This window comes from Schistocerca serialis, chromosome 9 (assembly GCF_023864345.2).
Source record: "Schistocerca serialis cubense isolate TAMUIC-IGC-003099 chromosome 9, iqSchSeri2.2, whole genome shotgun sequence".
Classification (NCBI taxonomy): Eukaryota; Metazoa; Arthropoda; class Insecta; order Orthoptera; family Acrididae; genus Schistocerca; species Schistocerca serialis.
The window spans coordinates 336,262,934-336,285,385 of NC_064646.1; the positions used below are offsets into that span (position 1 = coordinate 336,262,934).

The 22,452-nt window shown below is 41.1% G+C and overlaps 1 protein-coding gene and 1 long non-coding RNA gene across 3 annotated transcripts in view; one reads left to right on the forward strand and one right to left on the reverse strand.

Moving 5' to 3' along the window:
• Positions 1-22,452, forward strand: part of LOC126419901 (spermine synthase-like) — a 51,614-nt gene that overhangs the window by 20,065 nt on the left and 9,097 nt on the right. For both annotated transcript variants that reach the window (XM_050087180.1, XM_050087179.1), the window contains exons 6-7: positions 12,905-12,994; positions 19,243-19,434. In XM_050087180.1, the coding sequence (XP_049943137.1) occupies positions 12,905-12,994; positions 19,243-19,434 (282 nt within the window). The remainder of the gene's footprint in view (positions 1-12,904; positions 12,995-19,242; positions 19,435-22,452) is intronic.
• The window catches only part of LOC126419902 (uncharacterized), a 48,700-nt gene continuing 39,277 nt past the window's right edge, over positions 13,030-22,452 (reverse strand). The window contains exon 2 of the long non-coding RNA XR_007576020.1: positions 13,030-13,505. This is a non-coding gene — a long non-coding RNA (uncharacterized LOC126419902). The remainder of the gene's footprint in view (positions 13,506-22,452) is intronic.

The window sequence follows — 22,452 nt, forward strand, 5'->3', positions numbered from 1 at the left end:
CTGTGCTGTGACCATGACTCCCCTCGCTCACCGGATTGCCCGGCTTACAGGAGAGAAAAGAAGATACAAGAATACAAGTCCCTGGATCGTCTTTCTTATGCGGAGGCTCGCCAAAAGTATGAGAGACTCCATCCGGTGTCACAATCTTCCACTTTTGCCTCTGTTACTTCCTTTCCTCCTCCCCCTCCCCCTTCTCCCCCCCCCCCCCCCCCCCCCGCCTCGTCCTTACACCAGTCCTGCCCACTCTCCCCTCCACCTCCCCCGCAGTTCCCACGACCCTCCATCATGGAAATGCTCCCCCTCCCGGGCCGAAGAAGTGCCCCTCTTCTTTGGCATCTGCCGGTGATTGGGCTTCCTCCCAGGAACCCACTCCCCTGCATCTCTCAGGCCAGAAGACTCTCACCACCACGAGGCACACCATCTGTGCACCCCAGGGTCACCCGCTCTCCTTGGGTCCCTGTACTCCCCCTCTGTCCTGCCCTCCTTCAGCTCAGAAAGAGGAGGAGAAGAAACATAAATCCCACGACATGGTGCCCCCTGGTGCACCCGGAGGTGCCAGCTCCCCTCTAGCAACCTGAGTCTGCCATCTTATTTATGGGTGTCACCCCATCCTTGTCAGTGACAACTACTGACAAAGTGACCTGACCATCTCCTCGGTTACTTCATGCCTGCCTTGGATTCATGCCACATTAACATCCAGTGGAACTGCAACGGATACTATCATCACCTACCGGAACTGCAACATCTTGTCTCCTCTTATTCTGCATTCTGTCTTGTTCTACAAGAAATGCATTTCTGTGATGACCACTCGAAAACTTTCCGTGGTTATCGGAACTGTGGGATACTAAAATGTAGACTTTCATGGCCGCTAGCGAGCCAGTGTGTTGGACCTTCCATCGAGCTACAGACACCCGCAAAGATGTCCTCCGCAGACGGGAACGAAACATTGGGACTTGACACAGAATTCATCAATCGACCACAGCATAACAGCCTGGATAATTATAATGGACATGACCCTGGGATAACATCTGGTGGAGTCTGCATTTTGGTTTGCTTTGATGTCCTTAGTGACTGGATCCCCTTACATACCACCTTGGAAGTGATAGCGGTTAGAGTGCAAATGACTCCGGCAATCACCCTTTGCAATGTCTATCTCCCTCCAGGTCGGCCACTTGCCTACGTTCCGCTATCTACCTTAAACCAGCAACTCCCACCCCCATTTCTCCTCCTTGGGGATTTCAACGGCCACCGTCCACTGTGGGGGAGTGTCACTTCAATGGGTCAGGGTCTCCTTATCGATCAACTTACCGCGGACTTAGATTTGTCTCTCCTCAATGATGGTTCCCCCAACCACATCAGTGCCACTCATGGCACCTTCTCTGCTATTGATTTCACAATCTCCTCCCCCTGTCCTCGTGGCTTCCCTACATTGGTCATCCCACGATGACCCTTGTGACAGTGACCACTTTCCAGTGACTCTCTCGTTCCCCTACTGCCGCCAGGAAGACTGGCCGCCACCTTGGGCATTCTGCAAGGCCAATTGGCCTTTATACAGGTTTGCTATTTGCTTTGACACCTCCCTCTCGAATTCCATTGATGTAGTCGTGCAAGGCATCTCTGCTGCTCTTCTTCGTGCTGCTGGCACTGCTGTCCCCCTATCCACAGGGCCTCCTCGTCATCGGCCAGTACCGTGGTGGACCAAGGACGTCGCAGTCGCTGTCCAGGACTGCCGACGAGCGCCGCAGTGATTTAAGCAAAACCCCTCCCAGACCAACATCCTCACTTTTAAGCATCTCCGAGCTAAGGCTCATTACCTTATTAAGCGAAGTAAAAAGGAATGCTGGGAGTGCTGTTTTTCCTCCCTGGGGACGTATGCCTCTTTCTCGCAGGTTTGGTCAAAGCTCCGTAGCGTTCTGGGCCGCCAGCAATGGTCAGCTGTCCAGGGTCTGACCCTCCTAGGAGCTCTGTGCACTGATCCATTGGTCCTCGCGGAACACCTTGTGACACACTTTGTGATTGCATCGTCGTCCGCTTCCTACCCTCCTACCTTTCTCCAGAAGAAATGCAGAGTTGAACAGACCCCCCCCCCCTCCATTTCATCCTGCACCACATTGAGCCATATAATGCACTGTTTGCTGAATGGGAACTGGTGCAGGCTCTTAGCTCTTCACAAGTGCCAGATTCCATGCATAATCACATGATTCAACACTTGGACATCCCCAGAGGCAACAGCTCCTCAGCGTCTTCAATCAGATCTGGCTCACGGGTGCTTTTCCGGCACAATGGTGCGACAGTATAGTTATCCCCGTCCTTAAGCCCTGGAAAAACTCAATGTCTCTAGGCAGCTACCGACCCATTAGCCTTACGAATGTGCTTTGTAAACTGCTCAAAAGGAAACTCTAGATTATGTTGGGTACTCGAATCTCAGGGCCTTTTGTCACCATATCAGTGTGGCTTCCGGGCAGGGAAATCTCCAAGTGATCATTTACTCCAACTGGATTCCGCCATCCGACCGGCTTTTACGCACTGCCGGCACCTTGTCGCAGTTTTCTTGGACCTACATAAGGTGTATGACATGGCTTGGTGCCATCACATATTGGTTACCCTCCATGACTGGGGTTTCCATGGTCCCCTTCAGATTTTTATTGGCGAGTTTTTATCTTACCGGCTCTTCCGGGTTCGAGTTGGCACTTCTCTCAGCAACCCTCAGATTCAGGAGAATATTATCCCACGGGGTTCTGTGCTAAGTTTCACATTCCTCCTCATTGCCATAAATGTGCTCATGACTTCTGTTGGGCCTCTGGTTATCCCGACATTGTACGTTGACGATTTTTGCATCTGGTGCAGCTCCCACTCTGTGGCATCTGCCGAGCACCAGCTACAAGGTACCGTCCGATGGGCCTCTGCTTGGGCCAACGCCCATGGCTTCCAGTTTTCCCCTTCCAAAACGCGGGCTGTGCATTTTTGTCATAGACCCACAGTACACCCTGATCCTGAACTTTATTTAGGCAACCAGCTCCTCCATGTAGCAGTCCCGTTTCTTGGGCCTTATTTTTTATAACAAGCTGACATGGCTGCCCCACATTTGCCATCTAAAGACTACATGCATGTGGTAGCTTAATGCTCTCTGCCTCTTGGCCCACACATCTTGGGGTGCAGACTGTTCCGCTCTTCTCCATCTTTACCGTGCTTTGGTCTTGTCCAGACAATTATGGTAGTCAGCTTTATGGCTCAGCAGCTCCTTCCACTTTGAAACTCCTTGACCCTGTCCATTATTGTGGGTTGTGTCTGGCTATTGGCGCCTTTCACACTAGCCCTGTGGATAATCTCCTCACAGAAGCAGGGATTCCCCCTCTACACATCCGATGGAGCCAACTCCTTGTTTCTTACGCAGTCGCCATTCGCTGATTCCCTGACCATCCTGTGTACCCTACGCTCTTCGCCAGTGAGGGATCTCTCCCTCCTAACACCCGCTCAAGGGTGATATTGCCGGTTGGCATGCATCTCACTAGCCTCTGCCGGGATCTGCACTCACTGGACTACACCCCATGTCTTTCCTCCCATACCCCCCCCCCCTCCCCCCTGGGCGGTGCCTAGACCACGGATTAGGACCAATCTCTTCCAGGGTCCTAAGGTCTGTGTTGCTCCTGTGATTTACCAGCATCTTCTATGTGCCGTCCTTGCAGAGTTCCAGGGTGCCATCTTTTACACTGATGGTTGTAAGACTACTGATAAGGTGGGATACGCTTTCACTACTCCTACTGGCTTTGAGCACAATTTGTTGCCAGGATCATGTAGTGTATTTTCACCAAACTTATAGCCATTCACAGTGCCCTCCTTTTTGTTTCTCAGGCCTCCCTCCATAGTGTTTTAAATTATTCCAACTCCATGAGCAGAGGAGTCAAATTATAAAAGAATGAACATTAAACACACACAGTAAAAGCATAAAAGGTAAGACCAAATCTAAAAACTGGAAGAAAAGGGGGGGGGGGTCATGGGGTCACAGACCGTAAAGACTGCAAAAGGAGTCCCAACCACAACCAACTCGCCCCTGCTCCTAGACTAAAGGAGAACCTTATATCTGGAAATAAAAACCACTTTCATGGAGGAAACAGAGGACCAGGTCAACCATCCATGGATCGTCTGCTAATATTAAATTTAAGGAAGCAGGAAGACTATGCTTAGCATGAGGGGTTGAAAGAAGGGGACATGCCACCAGTATGTGAGATACCATCAGTCTGGCGCCACAACCACATGGTGGGGGTGGGTCGTTACTTAGGAGGAAACAATGGGTGAGCCGGGTATAGCCAATGTATAAACAGCATCACACACTCTTATTAAATCATTACTTATAAGAATAACTCACTTATATGTGAAGTTACTTTATGGAAATAATAAAGCCATCACAAAATGTTAACTTCGAAAAGTAACTGTTAGTAGTAATGGTGTTACTCCCCAACTCTGCCAAAGATTTATTTGATGCAGCTCCCATTCTACATCTACACCTACACTCTGCAAACCAGTGTGAGGTGCATGGCAGAGGGTACGTCTCGTTGTACCAGTTATTAGGATTTCTTCCTTTTCCATTCACATAAGGAGTGCAGGAAGAATGACTGTTTGCATGCCTATGTGTGTGCAATAATTATTCTAATGTTATGCTCACAATCCCTATGTGAGCAATATGTATGGGGTTGTAGTATATTCCTAGAGTAATCATTTAAAGCCAATTCTTGAAACTTTGTTAATAGACTTTCTCATGGTAGTTTAAGTCTGTCTTCAAGAATCATCCAGTTCAGTTCCGTCAGTATCCTGTGACACTCTCCCACAGATTAAACAAACCATTCATACTGCCCTTCTCTGGATACATTAAATATCCCCTGTTAGTCCTATTTGATACAGGTCCCACACATTTAAGTGGTATTCTAGAACCGGTTGCACAAGTGATTTGTAAGCGATCTCCTTCGTACACTGATTGCACCTCCCCAGTGCTCTACCAGTAGACCAAAGTCTACCACCTCCTTTATGCACAACTGAACCTGTGTAATCATTCCATTCTTTATCCCTACAAAGTGTTACACCCAGGTATTTGTGAGTTAGCCAATTCCAACAGTGACTCACTGATATTATAGGCATAGGATACTATGCTTTTTCATTGTGTGAAGTGCAAAATTTTACATTTCTGAACATTTAGAGCAAGTTGCCAGTCTGCACCACGTTGAAATCTTATTAAGGTCGGACTGAATATTTATGCAGCTTCTATCAGAGAGTACTTCATTATAGATAATGCATCATCTGCAAAAAGCCTGATTTTACTATTATTATTGTCTGCAAGGTCATTAATACACAATATGAACAGCAAGGATCCCAACACATTTCCCTGTTACTTCATCTGGCAATGACTCGCCATCTGAGGTAACAACATTGTGTCCCCTTCCTACCAAAAGTCCTCAATCAAGTCACAAATTTCACATGATACCCTATATGATTGTACTTCATGAGCGTAGGTGCAGTACGGAGTCAAATGTCTTTTAGAAATCAAGAAACACAGCATCTACATGGTTTTCTTGATCCAAAGCCTTCAGTATGTCATATGCAGAATATGTGAGTTGTGTTTCACATGATCAGTGTTATTGAAATCCATGGTGGTTGGCATTAAAGGTCATTCTGTTCAAAATATCACATTATGTTTGAGTCCAAAATGTGCTCTAAGATTCTAAAACAAATAGGTATCAAGGATATCGAACGGTAGATCTATGGAGCTCTTCTACAACGCTTCTTGTATATGGTGCAACCTGTGCTTTTTTCCAAGAACTGGACATGGTTTTTTGTTCAAGAGATCTACTATACATAATAGTTAAGAAGGGGCTGATTCAACCGCAAATTTGGTATAGATTCTGACAGGAACTCCATCGAGGCATGGAGATTCATTCAGTTTTAATGATTTCAGATTTTTCTCGACACTACAGACACTAATACTTATTTCACTCATCTTTCCAGTGGTACGAGGATCAAATTGGGGCAGTTCTCATGGGCTTTCATTTGAAAACAGAGTTAAGCATTTCAGCTTCTTTTCTACACTCCATTTCAGTTCCTTTCTCATTCACTATTGACTGGACTAACTTCTGTGCCACTAACAGCCCTTATATACAACCAGGATTTCTTTGGGTTCTGTGAAAGATCACTTGACAATATTCTGCTACAGTAGTCATTGAAGGCTTCACACATTTCCCTCTTGACAGCCAAAAACATTTCATTCAGCATCTGTCTATAGCCCTTCGCTTAGACTCTTGCCAGCTTATCTATTATTCTTCTGTTAATTTGTATCAGTGTTTTGTAGCCATGACTCACTAAACTGGTTGTTTTGTAATTATATCTGTCAGTGCCTGCCTTCTTTGGAACTGGAATTAGTACGTCATTATTCTAAGTTGTATTTATCTCCCATCTCATCTTCATCTCTCTTACTGTAATATTCTCATGGAAGTTTATTTCCATTGTATATCCTTTATGTATATTCCTTTTACGTGTCAACTTTGCATTCTTTGTTCAGTATTGGCTTTCATCTGAACATATCAAATTCATAAAATGCCTTGTCAGTCTACCAAAGGCCTCTCTAATTTTCCTATATGCAGCATCTTCCTTTCCACTAGGCATGTATGCTTCTACAGACTCGAATTAGTCCTCTGTAACCATTCCTGCTTAGCAATTTGGCACTCTGAGCCAATCTCTGCATATTTATGACAATATATTACAAATAGCTGACATTATGGTTATTCTCAAAATTCATGTTTACCCACATCCACATGATTACTCTGCATTCCACTATTATGTGCCTGGCAGAGGGGTCAACGGATCATCTTCAAGCTATTTCCCTACCGTTCCACTCTCAAAAACCGTGTGGGAAAAACAAACACTTAAATCTTTTCATGCGAGCTCTGATTTCTCTATTTTATCATCATTCTTCCCTATATAGATGGGCACCAAAAAAATATTTTCACATTCTGAGGACAAAGTTGGTGATTCAAGCTTCATGGCAAGAGCCTGCCACAATGAAAATTGCCTTTGCCTTAATGATTGCCGTCCCAATGTACGTATCGCATCCATGACACTCTCTCCTCTATTTCCTCTATTTCACGATACTACAGAACACACTGTCCTCCTGTGGACTTTTTTGATGTCCTATCTGATGCCGATCCCACACTGCACAGCGATACTCTAGAAAAGGGTGGACGAACGTAGTGCAAGCTGTCTCTTTAGTAGACATGTTGCATTTTGTACGTGTTGTTGTTGTTGTTCTTCTTCTTCTTCTTCTTCTTGTGGTGGTCTTCAGTCCTGACACTGGTTTCATGCAGCTCTCTATGCTAATCTATCCTGTGCAAGCTCCTTCATCTCCCAGTACCTACTGCAACCTACATCCTTCTGAATCTGCTTAGTGTATTCATCTCTTGGTCTCCCTCTACGATTTTTTACCCTCCACGCTGCCCTCCAATGCTAAATTTGTGATCCCTTGAGGCCTCAGGACATGTCCTACCAACCGATCCCTTCTTCTAGTCAAGTTGTGCCACAAACTGATCTTCTCCCCAATCCTATTCAATACCTCCTCATTAGTTACGTGATCTACAAACCTAATCTTCAACATTCTTCTGTAGCACCACATTTCAAAAGCTTCTATTCTCTTCTTGTCCAAACTATTTATTGTCCATGTTTCACTTCCATACATGGCTACACTCCATACAAATACTTTCAGAAACGACTTCCTGATACTTAAATCTATACTCGATGTTAACAAATTTCTCTTCTTCAGAAACGCTTTCCTTGCCATTGCCAGTCTACACTTTATATCCTCTCTACTTCGACCATTATCAGTTATTTTGCTCCCCAAAGAGCAAAACTCCTTTACTAGTTTAAGTGTCTCATTTCCTAATCTAATTCCCTCAGCATCACCCGACTTAATACGACTACATCCCATTATCCTCGTTTTACTTTTGTTGATGTTCATCTTATACCCTCCTTTCAAGACACTGTCCATTCCGTTCAACTGCTCTTCCAAGTCCTTTGCTGTCTCTGACAGAATTACAATGTCATCGGCGAACCTCAAAAGTTTTTATTTCTTCTCCCTGGATTTTAATACCTACTCCAAATTTTTCTTTTGTTTCCTTTACTGCTTGCTCAATACACAGATTGAATAACATCGGGGAGAGGCTACAACCCTGTCTCACTCCCTTCCCAACCACTGCTTCTCTTTCATGTCCCTCAACTCTTATAACTGCCATATGCTTTCTGTACAAATTGTAAATAGCCTTTCGCTCCCTGTATTTTACCCCTGCCACCTTTAGAATTTGAAAGAGAGTATTCCAGTCAACATTGTCAAAAGCTTTCTCTAAATCTACAAATGCTCGAAACGTAGGTTTGCCTTTCCTTAATCTTTCTTCTAAGATAAGACGTAGGGTCAGTATTGCCTCACGTGTTCCAGCATTTCTACGGAATCCAAACTGATCTTCCCCGAGGTCGGCTTCTACCAGTTTTTCCATTCACCTGTAAATAATTCGCGTTAGTATTTTGCAGCTGTGGCTTATTAAACTGATAGTACGGTAATTTTCAGATCTGTCAACACCTACTTTCTTTGGGATTGGAATTATTATATTCTTCTTGAAGTATGAGGGTATTTCGCCTGTCTCGTACATCTTGCTCACCAGATGGTAGAGTTTTGTCAGGACTGGCTCTCCCAAGGCCGTCAGTAGTTCTAATGGAATGTTGTCTACTCCCGGGGACTTGTTTAGACTGAGGTCTTTCAGTGCTCTGTCAAACTCTTCACGCAATATCACATCTCCAGTTTCATCTTCATCTACATCCTCTTCCATTTCCATAATATTGCCCTCAAGTACATCGCCCTCTATATACTCTTCCACCTTTGTGCTTTCCCCTCTTTGTTTAGAACTGGGTTTCCATCTGAGCTCTTGATATTTATGCAAGTGGTTCTCTTTTCTCCAAAGGTCTCTTTAATTTTCCTGTAGGCAGTATCTATCTTACCCCTAGTGAGGCAAGCCTCTCCATCCTTACATTTGTCCTCTAGCCATCCCTGCTTAGCCATTTTGCACCTCCTGTCGATGTCATTTTTGAGATGTTTGTATTCCTTTTTGCCTGCTTCATTTACTGCATTTTTATATTTTCTCCTTTCATCAATTAAATTCAATATTTCTTCTGTTACCCAAGGATTTCTACTAGCCCTTGTCTTTTTACCTACTTGATCCTCTGCTGCCTTCACTGCTTCATCCCTCAGAGCTACCCATTCTTCTTCTACTGTACTTCTTTCCCCCATTCCTGTCAATTGTTCCCTTATGCTCTCCCTGAAACTCTGTACAACCTCTGGTTTAGTCAGTTTATCCAGGTCCCATCTCCTTAAATTCCCACATTTTTGCAGTTTCTTCAGTTTTAATCTGCAGTTCATAACCAATAGATTGTGGTCAGAGTCCACATCTGCCCCTGGAAATGTCCTACAATTTAAAACCTGGTTCCTAAATCTCTGTCTTACCATTATATAATCTATCTGAAACCTTTTAGTATCTCCAGGATTCTTTCATGTACACAACCTTCTTTTATGATTCTTGAACCAAGTGTTAGCTATGATTAAGTTATGCTCTGTGCAAAATTCTACCAGACGGCTTCCTCTTTCATTTCTTAGCCCCAATCCATATTCACCTACTATGTTTCCTTCTCTCCCTTTTCCTACTGTCGAATTCCAGTCACCCATGACTATTAAATTTTCGTCTCCCTTCACTACCTGGATAATTTCTTTTATCTCATCATACATTTCTTCAATTTCTTCATCTACAGAGCTAGTTGGCATATAAACTTGTACTACTGTAGTGGGCACGGGCTTCGTGTCTATCTTGGCCACTATAATACGTTCACTATGCTGTTTGTAGTAGCGTACCCGCACTCCTATTTTCCTATTCATTATTAAACCTACTCCTGCATTACCCCTCTTTGATTTTGTATTTATAACCCTGTATTCACCCGACCAGAAGTCTTGTTCCGCCTGCCACCGAACTTCACTAATTCCCACTATATCTAACTTTAACCTATCCATTTCCCTTTTTAAATTTTCTAACCTACCTGCCCGATTAAGGGATCTGACATTCCACGCTCCGATCCATAGAATGCCAGTTTTCTTTCACCTGATAACAACGTCCTCTTGAGTAGTCCCCGCCCGGAGATCCGAATGGGGGACTATTTTACCTCCGGAATATTTTACCCAAGAGGACGCCATCATCATTTAACCATACAGTAAAGCTGCATGCCCTCGGGAAAAATTACAGATGTAGTTTCCCCTTGCTTTCAGCCATTCCCAGTACAACAACAGCAAGGCCGTGTCGGTTAGTGTTACAAGGCCAGATCAGTCAATCATCCAGACTGTTGCACCTGCAACTACTGAAAACGCTGCTGCCCCTCTTCAGGAACCACACGTTTGTCTGGCCTCTCAACAGATACCCCTCCGTTGTGGTTGCAACTACGGTACGGCTATCTGTATCGTTGAGGCACGCAAGCCTCCCCACCTACGGCAATGTCCATGGTTCATGGGGGGAGGTTTGTAAGTGTTCTGGCAATAAATTGTAGCTTTTGGTTTGCTTTACTCACAACATTATTTATGTGATTGTTGCAACTTAAGTTATTCGTAACCATAATCCCTAAGTATTTAATTCAGTTTACAGCCTTTAGATTTGTGTGGTTTGTTGTGTAACTGAAATGTAGTGGATTCCTTTTAGTACTTAAGAGGGTGACTTCTACTCACTTTTCATTATTTAGAGTCAGTTGCCATTTTTCACATAGTGTAAATTGTTTTGAAACTTGTTATGCTCACGTGATCACTTTATAAGATGATAAATGATAGCATAATGTACACCTAAATCATTTAGGGAGATCAGGAAGAGCAGTGAGCCTATGACACTTTCTTGGGGGACACCAGTTATTACTTCTGTTTTACTCAATGTCTTACTGCAAGCACTGACCTTACTGACAGGAAATCTTGAAACCAGTCGCAAGATGATAGTCCGTAAGCATGCAATTTGATTAGAAGTCGCTTGTGAGGTACAGTGTCAAAAGCCTTCTGAAAATCTAAAAATATGGAATCAATTTTATATCCCCAAATGATAGCACTCATTATATTGTGAGAATAATTAGTGTTGGGTTTTTGTCAATCAAGTTTTCATTAAGGTGTTTCATAATGTTGGCGCACAGTATATGTTCCACTGCAAATCCAAGTTAGTGATATAGGACTGTAATACAAATGATTACTCGTATTTCCTTTCTTGGATATTGGTGCGACTATTCCGTCCTTAGATACAGGTGTTTTGATGAGCAGTTGGTTACGTATCACTGCTAAATATGGAGCTATTGTATCAGCATGCTCTGAGAAGAACCTGACTGGTATACAATCAGAAATAAAATTTGTATAACTGGTTTTCACACACAGTTTTTCTCAATATGATAGGTTTTGAGGCACTCAGGCAGAGAGAGAACAGCTTCCTAATTTGATCACCACGTCCTTAGCTTTCTGGCTCTTACTTACATTGGCACACATTTTGCAGACGTATGGTGGGTGCAAAATAATTTTTGTAGGTGTGATCCATTTCAGCAAACTAAGTTTGAGAGGATACATTTTTTCTTTCATCAGTATTTTAGTTCGCTTATGAAGGGGAATTCGCAGTTGATGTCCATTACAAACAAATGAAAGAACACTTTCCCTGTCATTTGAATTGCTTCCTTGTGACTGAATGGAAACAAATAATTTTGTTTGGTTTTTCCATTCATTTTTGTGAGTATTGTAATCCAAAATTTCTGGTTTTGTTAGTAGACACAGGCCCATCTCACAAATGCACAATTGCTGTTGTCAGTGAATCATTGTGTCATGTTGAGAGCATCAGATCCCTTTTGTCCTTCAATTTCAGATAACAGATGTTCCCGTCTTGTCAAGTCATGTCATTTTTTAATTTTTGGATTCTCAACTTATTAACCATACATTGTGGAAGATAATTTTTTGTTAGTCATGTGAGTACCCATTGCCTTTGTCTTGTGATCCAGTAAATTATCAAATATACCAGGTGAGATACAATAATTATCCCTGTATATGATATAATCTCCGTCAGAGTTAGTTTTCCACTTGTCTGTTTGAAACACACAGCTTGTTTTTCATATAGCCATGACAGTGAATTTGTCCTTGAAAGCCACACACAATTCATCAGCACACAAAATGAGCAAATTTTGAAAAGTGGATCATGGTAAATATTGTTATTAACGTAAAAGTTTGATAAAATTGCTTTCAGACCACCTTTGGTAATAATGGTTGAGGGAAATGGGTTACAAAATATTGATGCTTTTACCAAAATCCACTGATTCTCGGCATCTTCATAAGACACATGGGAATTATTATTAGTGTAATAATGGTGAAATACCACCCATTAGCTGTTGTTGACCTTCACCTAGCATAACAGTCTTTGGATATTTGCAACTGAAAAGTGTAAAGGCTCTGCATTATCACTTTATTTGCATACATTCAGATTATGATATATTTTACTAGCAGAACATTTTTGCAAACATTATTTCATAACGTTCCTGTAAAATTTCTTTTTTGTTGTTGCTTACCTGAGAATTGTCACTTTTACGTCTTAACCAACATCAAGTACTACTTCCAGGATATTTAAAATATCACTATTATTGAATTTGTCATGTCAGAGCTACAGTATCGCAGACATTTGGCCAGAAAAAAAATTCTGCACACTTTGAAGGTGGTCTGATGCCTTTACCATCAATGCTAAAGTATGAGAATGCTTCCAGTGGCTCAAACATAATTTACTTCATTTATTGTTAACACTTTTTCAGTTGGAGCATGAATTTGTATTGATTACAGATTGATGAACTGGTAATGAAGGCTTGTCGCAAATACCTTCGCACGTGCTGTGGAACTTGTCTTGATGAGTACAAAACAGATAATTATGAGGTATGTACTAGTCATTTCTTCATAACCAACACTAATTAAGCACACATTTTCCTCACATTTATTATAGGTTAACTGCATACAAATTCAGTTTCCAATCTTTAGGAACAAAAGCTTAATAGCAAAAAGATGGGTATTAACAGGAACACTGAACTTCATGGGAATTATGCCGGGCATATATGAATAATAACAATAATTGACGCCATCTTCAGGCCATGAGTGGCCTACCGGGACCATCCGACTGCCGTGTCATCCTCCGAGGAGGATGTGGATAGGAGGGGCGTGGGGTCAGCACACCTCTCTCCTGGTCGTTACGATGGTATTCTTGACTGAAGCCACTACTATTCGGTCGAATAGCTCCTCAATTGGCATCAAGAGGCTGAGTGCGCCCCGAAAAATGGCAACAGCGCATGGCAGCTGGATGTTCACCCATCCAAGTGCCGGCCACGCCCAACAGCGCTTAACTTCGGTGATCTCACAGGAACCGGTGTATCCACTGTGGCAAGGCCGTTGCCTATATATGAGTAATACCTTTCATTATTCCAGACTTAAGAGTGGAGGTGTAATGGAAATTAGATATTTGACTCCTTCATATATTATAACTTAACAAAAAGGAAGTAGGGAATGAAAAATGGCAAAATATTCATTACAATAAAAATTGCTGCTTGATAACACAATTGCTTTAACTTCTTGTTTTGGGGCAGCAGATTGCAGAATGTAAGAGTTCAAATATAGGCTAATAGAGTCATAAGAGTAATTCATCATCAAATAAAATTAATATTAGGGTTATCAGAAATGAAGTGAAAATAAAACACCCGACCAAGTACAATTAAAATCACTTTATTTACTGTAGAATAATGAAGCAAGAAGGGCATTTTACGAGTAGGCGTTATTGAAAACAAAAAATTAAGAGCAATTTGTCAGAAAGTGAAGAAATTTTGGACTTAACTGCTGCACTTAAAAAATTTGGGATTAACTCTATAGATTAATGCACTTGTTATCTCGTGTAGAGTTAGAAGACCTCTAAGAATCAGTTTTGCGGATGACTTTAATATTGGGTTGGTGCATAAGTTGGCAGCATTTTCTATAAGTTTAATAAACACAATGGACACACATAAGAGACTTAAGTCATCAATAGTGTATTCACCTTCACTATTTAGGACAGTTGAATAATGGTGGGATAACTTTTCGCTTCCACAACTGTAGAAATCAAGAGGTTTTGATGCGAAGAACTCATCGGGCCATGTTTGGACCGCATTTTCATCCAGAAAGGAAGTTCCTTGAAGGTTGTATGATAGAAGAGAAGGTGAAAATCTGAGAGCATAAGATCACTTGAATAAAGTGGGTGTGGAATGTGTTCCCAACCCAATTTATGTATAGTGTTTTTTGTCAGTCTAGCAGAATGCGGGCGGACGTTATTGTTGAGTAGCATCACTTCATGCAGTCTTCCTGGTTGTTGTTTTCGGATTTCGTCTGGAAGATGTCCCGGTTGTTAACAGTAAATGTCAGCAGTGATGGTTACATGTTGGGGAAGCAACTCGTAGTACACGACACTCTCGCTGTTCCATCAGATGCATAACATTATCTTTCCTGGATACACATGGGTCTTTGTACGGAAAGTTGCTGCTTTGTTAGTCAGCCGTTCCTTTCTTTTCCTTATGTTAGCATAAAGACACCATTTCTTGTCACCAGTAACTATACAGGATAGGAATAGTAGTTGTTGTTCACAAGCCAACTGATAAGGAGCAAGCAGGGATGCTGTGATTTTGGCTTAGGGCATGCGGTAGCCACACACCAGATTTTTTTAACCTTCCCCCATTGCATACAAATGTCGCACAATGGTGAAATGATCACAGTACATCACATATGCTAGTTCTTGAGTACGCTGATGTGGAGATCATCATGATTAATATGTTTAAATGACAGACTCCAAAGGTCTTTCTGAAAGTGTACAGTAACTAATGTCAAAATGATGCACCTTAAAACAAGAAAATCATTCGCTGTAATCCCTCTATTGAACTCGAACACAAGAATATCTCGGAAATGTTCAGTTTTCTCTGCTTGGAACTCTATTTTCTAGCGTCCACGGCTCCAATCAATATCTCCAAATGACAGTATGTAAATTCAAATAATAACGGTGAACTGCAAATAAAAAATTACACTCAATAAATAAAACAATAGCAATTGTAATACCAACGTGCCAAAAAAAAAAAAATACTATGAACTTATGCACCGACCTAATATTAATTTATACGCGGTTGTGCAAGGAAAAGAATGTTGGAAGTAATCATAAATTCATATTATTTGATGCTGACTGTTTTCTTTCCAGAGTGCATCGGAATAGTAGCACAAGTAGTGACAAAATTTTATTCGTTCTTTGTTACTAGAGGGACATTCGGTTGGTCTTTCAGACCATAATGCACAAATTTTAACATGAAATGGAATTTGTACACACACAGGCAGATATTAAACACACTGCCCACCGCGATGTTTGATGCTGCCTGGTGGCGTTGCATGCACGTGACACGATAACAAAATTATGTAAATGGAGCAGACACAGAGGGGGGATAACCCTAGCGAAAATATTGGCTGCACAGGGGAAATCCATTGAGGTAATTGACTCTGACAAAGAATAGATTATTATTATTATTATTATTATTATTATTATTATTATTACGCAGAACCTATGAAGTAGTACCTCAAAAACAGCAAAGCTGGTCAAATGTTCACATGCTACTGTTTTGAGCATCTATGGAAAGAGGTAGAAGGACGTGAAACTACCATTAAGCACTAAATGGTTGCACATCTGTGACTCTCCACAGAATTACGGGTTCGGAGATATGCCTGACTTGTAAAATAAGATAGATGGTTACCTGTGGCATCTCTGTTGAAAGAGCACAAAGCTGGTGCACACACAAGTGTTCCAGCGCACACCGTTCATCGTACTTCGTTGAACATGGAGCTCCTCAGCAGATCACCCCTACGTGTTCACATGTTGACTCAGTGAAATTGTCAGTTACAATTGCAGTGGGCACAGGACCACCACGATTTGACCATTGATCAATGGAAATATGTCAGCTCTTCAGCTGAGTCACATTTTTGCTACAGTAGGTCAATTGTGATCTCCAAAAATGCTGTCGTCCAAAGGGGAGCCACCTGTGAAGCGACATGTCATCTACCTGCTCTTATGTAAACACTGTTTTGGCCTATCAGTTGGGCTGAATGGTCATAGGCAGAGAGTGTATGCTGGCAATACATAATATCCTGTTGTACAGCATACTTTACAACATGACAATCGTAACCTTGGTACCCATTTCATCACACGCACCATCTGGATTCTTCCTCCAGACAACAGTTCCTCAGGACTCCAAAGGTGGGAACTAACGCTACAACAGGTTCTTGGTTCTCGCGACCCATCTGGCCCTAATTTATGTTAATTTCTTCCATTACAGCATTTCTTCACAGTAACTACTCCTTTCTTCACTCTGTTTTAGTTTTCTACATCTCTCATTTTCTTACCTGTCTATTTTTCACCGTTCCCATCACACATCTGTTACATACAATACACTTAGCTTTTCACTCTTATTAACTAGTACATAATCAAACAATGTAATGAAAAGTAAAGTTGCTACTCACAATGTAGCGGAGGTGCTGAGTCGCAGATGGGTGCAACAAAAAGACCGTCACAAATAAATAAAGCTTACAGCTGTTAAGGTATTTGTCAACAATAGATGTGAGAGGCATTGCAGCGGTACATTAACACAAGTGAACAATGCAAGCCAACACCCAATGAATTGTCCAGCCAAGTCAATCTCTATTGCTTTCGAAGACTTGAAGACTTGTATACAGGAACACTGTGCCGCCAACGGCGATGATAGCCACATCGCAGCGGCATCGCAGCAGTACGTACCGCTGCAATGCCTCTGCAACGTGATGCAAACATCTTGGCTTGGAAGACATGGAGTATAGTGGAGAGTACAGGTCTACCAGCTAAGATTCCCTATGGTACTTTGGCACGCAACTCACACATACAACCACAGTCTGAGACACATGAGTGTGGTTTCAGTTGCCTGTGACTGCGGTTGTGTGTGCATGTGCGTATTGTTGACAAAGGCCGAAAGCTTTATTTCTGTGTGACAGTTTTTCTGTTGTGCCTATCTGCCACTCAGGATATATGGGAAGAGCAACTTTCCTTTTCATAATATTGTATTCAAATGCAGTCCCCAACAATCAGTCTTTGCTTCTCGTCCCATCTGGTAAGTCTCCCCTGACAGGCAGTTCGGGATCACTTTTCCAGAATCTACTCCTTTTCCTAGACATCTCAAGTTTTTTTACTTCACCCCTCTTCCTTCCCCGTCAGCCCTTCTGTCTGGAGGAGGAGGAGCCACTGGCTCCAAAAGCTTGCCTAATTGTAACCTTCTTTTATGTGTCTGTTCTGCTGCCACTTGGTGAGTAGATTTTTTATCAATCCAATTCCATTATGAAGAATTTTATATAATTGAAATAACATTAGTAAGCTAGAAAGCCATATTCTGCTCATTGTTACATCTGTAACCAATGGTGAAACATAACATATTTTCTTATGTTTTGATACCAGTTTTGTGTTATATTTTGTAGCCTTTGAAAATGATGGCATGTCAAAACGCATAAGGCAATTTTTAAAGCAATAAAAAGTGTGGTTAAGACATCTGAAAGTTATTAAAGTGCATCCAAATGGCTGCTTCATCTCCTACCATTTTCATGCCGATTGCAGCTGTTCTATGTTCCACTGTCACTGTCTCTTTTGCTCTTTCTGTAACACAACCGCTGTGTAGTATCTTCCAGTATTTATTACTTTCCACTGCCACTGTCTTCTTTTCTCTCTGTATAAGAAAGCGCAAATATTTTCACAAGCCAAAATTTTTGGAAATTTTTTAAAGGTGCTGAGGAAGGTGGAATGAGGCAGCTGGTACCCCACTTTTCAGTCAGTCTCTTAAACAGAAGCATATGTGCCTTTTTTATGCTCTGATAAAAGCATTTTACTGCTGGTTCCCATCTTTACCCAGCTACAGCAGGGCATGTCACTTATACAAAAATAATTTTTATTATTACGGTATATTAATAATAACTTTTATTAGTTTAATTATGTGAAACTGAAATAATGAAAACTACTTTTAGACCTCAGATCAGATTATTTTTTGTCACACAAGTTTTGCAAGTGCTTTAGTTCTACTTGGGGCTCCCAGAACTGTGATAACGGAGACACTTCACAGCATATTTCTCTGTGCTGTGTCACTTCATAAACTAAGTTCTCACATCGTGCTAGATTTTGTCTGTACAAGTAGGGTAATTTTGCTCAAAAATGGATAAAAATATCAAGAAAATTTTCAAGGTTGTTAGAGGTCAGAATCTTAGGAATATATTGTAAAACTTTGCTGTGGGTAGGTCCGTGGCTTAAGGCACACCTAGACCATGTTTAATGGAAAAAAGAACCAACCAGTCTGTTCCAATTGCTTAAGCTGGAAAAGGTTTGTAATATTCAAACTTTGATGTTGTACTCTAGAAGAGTTTCAGTAAGATAATCCTTCTATTGGGTATACAAATGGTCCCTAGCCTCAGGGCTATCCAACACACTTGACCCTGCCTTTCTATAAGCAATAGAGCCCAAGGTATGAGCCCTGGAAAAATTGCTGTATTTATGCGCAGCATTTTGGAATATATTGGTAGCGCATGTTATCACATATGCACCAAATAAAATTTTGTGAATATTCAGCATTCACCCATTTTTACTTATTATATATGACTGTAAAATGACTTGTCCTGCATCATTACTATTAATTATACAAATGATCCAGGGAACATAAAACTGATATGTACATGTCAGAAAAGATATTTTAGTGGCCTTTGTTTCTCCCAAATTTTGCAATGAAAATGTTGTTTACTTGGTTAATGATTATAATTACACAAATCTAATTTCAAAAGCTGCCTGTAACATTTACAGACCTGTTAGAAAGGAATGGTTACTATGCCAAAACTGTACATAAAGTTTTCTTTATAAAGTCAGTGGTTCTGGGAGAAACTGGAGGATTGAAATCCTAACCCATATTATTAGCCTCTTGTGTAAGTTTGTCATGTGTCACCTGACTTCGTAGCATATTTCACAATAAATGTATGAAATTAAGGAACTGTCAAAGACATTCACATTTGCTGTAAGAGGTCGCATAAAAATGTCAGATATTATGTTTTAAAATTTCTGGTTCAATTTATTATAGATTATTGTGGAGGACTGCTTGAAAATACTGGATAAGTTCATTAAGGAAGGAAAGAAATTTGATTATGTGTTCGGTGATCTTACCGACATTCCATTATCACCAGTTCCTCAAGGAGAAGTGTGGGACTTCATCAGACTTATCTTAAATACATCAATGCGTGTCTTGAAACCGAATGGAAAGTATATGACTCATGTAAGTATGATTACACACTAAGGTTTTCCTTCCATAAACATGGAACTTATCATACTTAATTGGTTTATTCTGACTATGTATCCTCTGTACATAACAATCATATAATAAATGTGCAGCCATGTTACCTGAAGGGCAGTAGGTAAATTTAGGAGAGCAATACTTGCTATAAGCCACTGAAAAGTGGCAATGAAAATATTCAAAAATTCATGTACTGATGATGATTTTTGCATTTACACTCATTTCAATAATAAGTTATCACATAATAGCCCATATTCCAATTTTTCCAGTATTCAGACTTATTTGTTGTGACTTGGCAAGACAGCCAAGCTACTAGGAGGTGAAACCGAAAGGCACGCGTTTAAGCTCACGCAGGCTGGCGTGAGGTCTGGAACTGGACAAAGTAATGAATATAGCAAGTAAAGTACGTAGCTTCTTGAATACTTAACTTTAATCCATAATTGGTGAACATCTGTCTGACAGTACATGCATCACAAGATAAATAGCAAATGATAATGGCGCCTTGCTAGGTCGTAGCAAATGACGTAGCTGAAGGCTATGCTAACTATCGTCTTGGCAAATGAGAGCGTAATTTGTCAGTGAACCATCGCTAGCAAAGTCGGCTGTACAACTGGGGCGAGTGCTAGGAAGTCTCTCTAGACCTGCTGTGTGGCGGCGCTCGGTCTGCAATCACTGACACTGGCGACACGCGGGTCTGACGTATACTACCGGACCGCGGCCGATTTAAAGGCTACCACCTAGCAAGTGTGGTGTCTGGCGGTGACACCACATTATTCACAACGGTTCTTACATTCTTTCATATGGATGTTTGGATATCAAGGTCAGATGCAGTCTGTAAAGAGTAGTTAGAAGAGCAATTCATTCTTAACTGAGGTTACAGAAAGTGTCTTGTATAGTTGGTTTTATAGATGTACAACTGCAGACGTTTGAATCATTCAGAATCAAACATTTTCAATTATTCTGGAAAATTGACATTTTTGCAGTCCATCAAAGAAATTATTTAGTTATAAATAGAGTGCTGAATGCATATTAGGTTGCAAATTCATTTGTGCTCTTGTTGTAAGATACACATTTTTCTCTTAGGTCCTTAAATTTGGTGATTATTAATTCGTAATTTTGTGCAATCTGTAATGTCCTCATCAGATCAAAAGCAAATTTCCTGAATACTGGAAAATGTTCAGTCTTCACTGACTGATATGAGTGTGTGCTGAAAAGTAATATCTCTGGATTTTTATGTGAAAACTCTTTCAAAGATTTTTAAATACAATAAACAGTATTGACATTCTAAATCCTTATTCTTTGTGTCTACTTACATATTTCTCAACATAGTCTCCCAACAAGAGACCAGTTTGTTGATACTGTCACTGTAGAATGAGTGACTTTGTTGATGGAGCCACAACCTCACCTCTACTTGCACCATATCATCAATGTCAAATTGAAATCCTTGAAGGCATTCTTTAAGTTTTGGAAACAGATGCAAATTGGGTGAGGCCAAGTTGCGGCTGTATGGAGGATTATCAATGACAGTGAACTCAAAGTATTGGATAGATGCAGATGTTGTGGTGCTCTTTTGTGGTCTGGTGTTGCTAGCATGCTGAAAGAGAGTGTGCTCCATGCATGCACAAACTCTTCAAATTCAAAACTAGATTACACTACTATTTCTCATGCACCAATAGTCCATTACACACCACCATGTTACATGCTACAATTCGCATCCCTCTACCGGTAGAGGGCTACAAATATATAGACATGAAGAATAAAGATGTAGAATGTTAGTAACATTAGCTTTATTAAAAAGCTTAGAGTTATCAAATAAAAAATTCGGAAGACACACTTTTTAGCACACACTTATATTTGAGACTAGATCACTACCCATCAAAAATAAGAGGTGCCGATCAGCAGAAAGGCATGTAGAAAAAGACTTGCCATCGACCTCGGACAGTCTTAAACACCTGACACTCAGCCTTAGCCCTTCTCCATTGTTAAAACTGGCTCGTCTTCAGTGTTTTTAAAGTACACTTTTACCTCTTCATTTATGTACTATTTGCCTGTGCCTTAGACTTAAGGCAATCTTTTTACTTCTTTCCCCCTGATCTTACATCTGCTCCATGTCCATAACAGCATGAAATAGAATAGTAAGAGTTCCCAGTACAATTTCTCTAACCATTGCTTCCTGTTCCGTTATTAGCCTTACTATATCTGCCAAGTGCAATATATCTAGTTGCTGTCAGTATGCCAGCTGAGGGCTCTATCTCAGCAGGACATTCCTTAAGCAGGCCAGATACCACTGTGGCCTACTGTCCTTATTAACTGACTAGGCCAATTACTAGAATACTGTCAGCCTTTATTTGCAATGTATCGAAAACATACCTTGGAATTATAGTGTCGTATATGATGTCCATCTTACTAAATTCCCCTAAACATTGGAAAGTGAAGGTTTAGAAGACTGTGACAAGCAGTGAACATTCTGTGATATCAATATAATATGCTTCGGCATGGTGCGAATGCATCAGTGTTCAAAATTTTCTAGTTCTGTTGGAAAATATCGTCGACTGTGAATTACTACTTAAAAGCTGATCCGTTACAAAAATACTGCAGACTTTGGTGTGATAACAGAGAGTCAATTTATTTGAAACACTATTGGCTAGTGTCAACTGTTCACAGAATTGCAAGTGCACATTGTTATCTTTTGCACTGTATGACATTATGCCATAGAACTAAACATGAGGTAATACAGTATTGGTACTTCAAGAAAATTTGAAAATTTGCGTTCCGAAAACCACACTGAAAAGATTGATATCAGCTTGGGGCCTGGACATACAGCTGTGGTCTTCAAGTTGTATTATGGATTTTAATGTGGTGTACAGGATCCTGATGCTCTTGGAGTATCCTCTGATGTCCTGTTTCATTTATGACATAATGTAACATCTCTTAATGCTATATACGTATGAACATACATGCTACCTACTTCATCGTGGCTGCGCAGGCACAGTAACACCG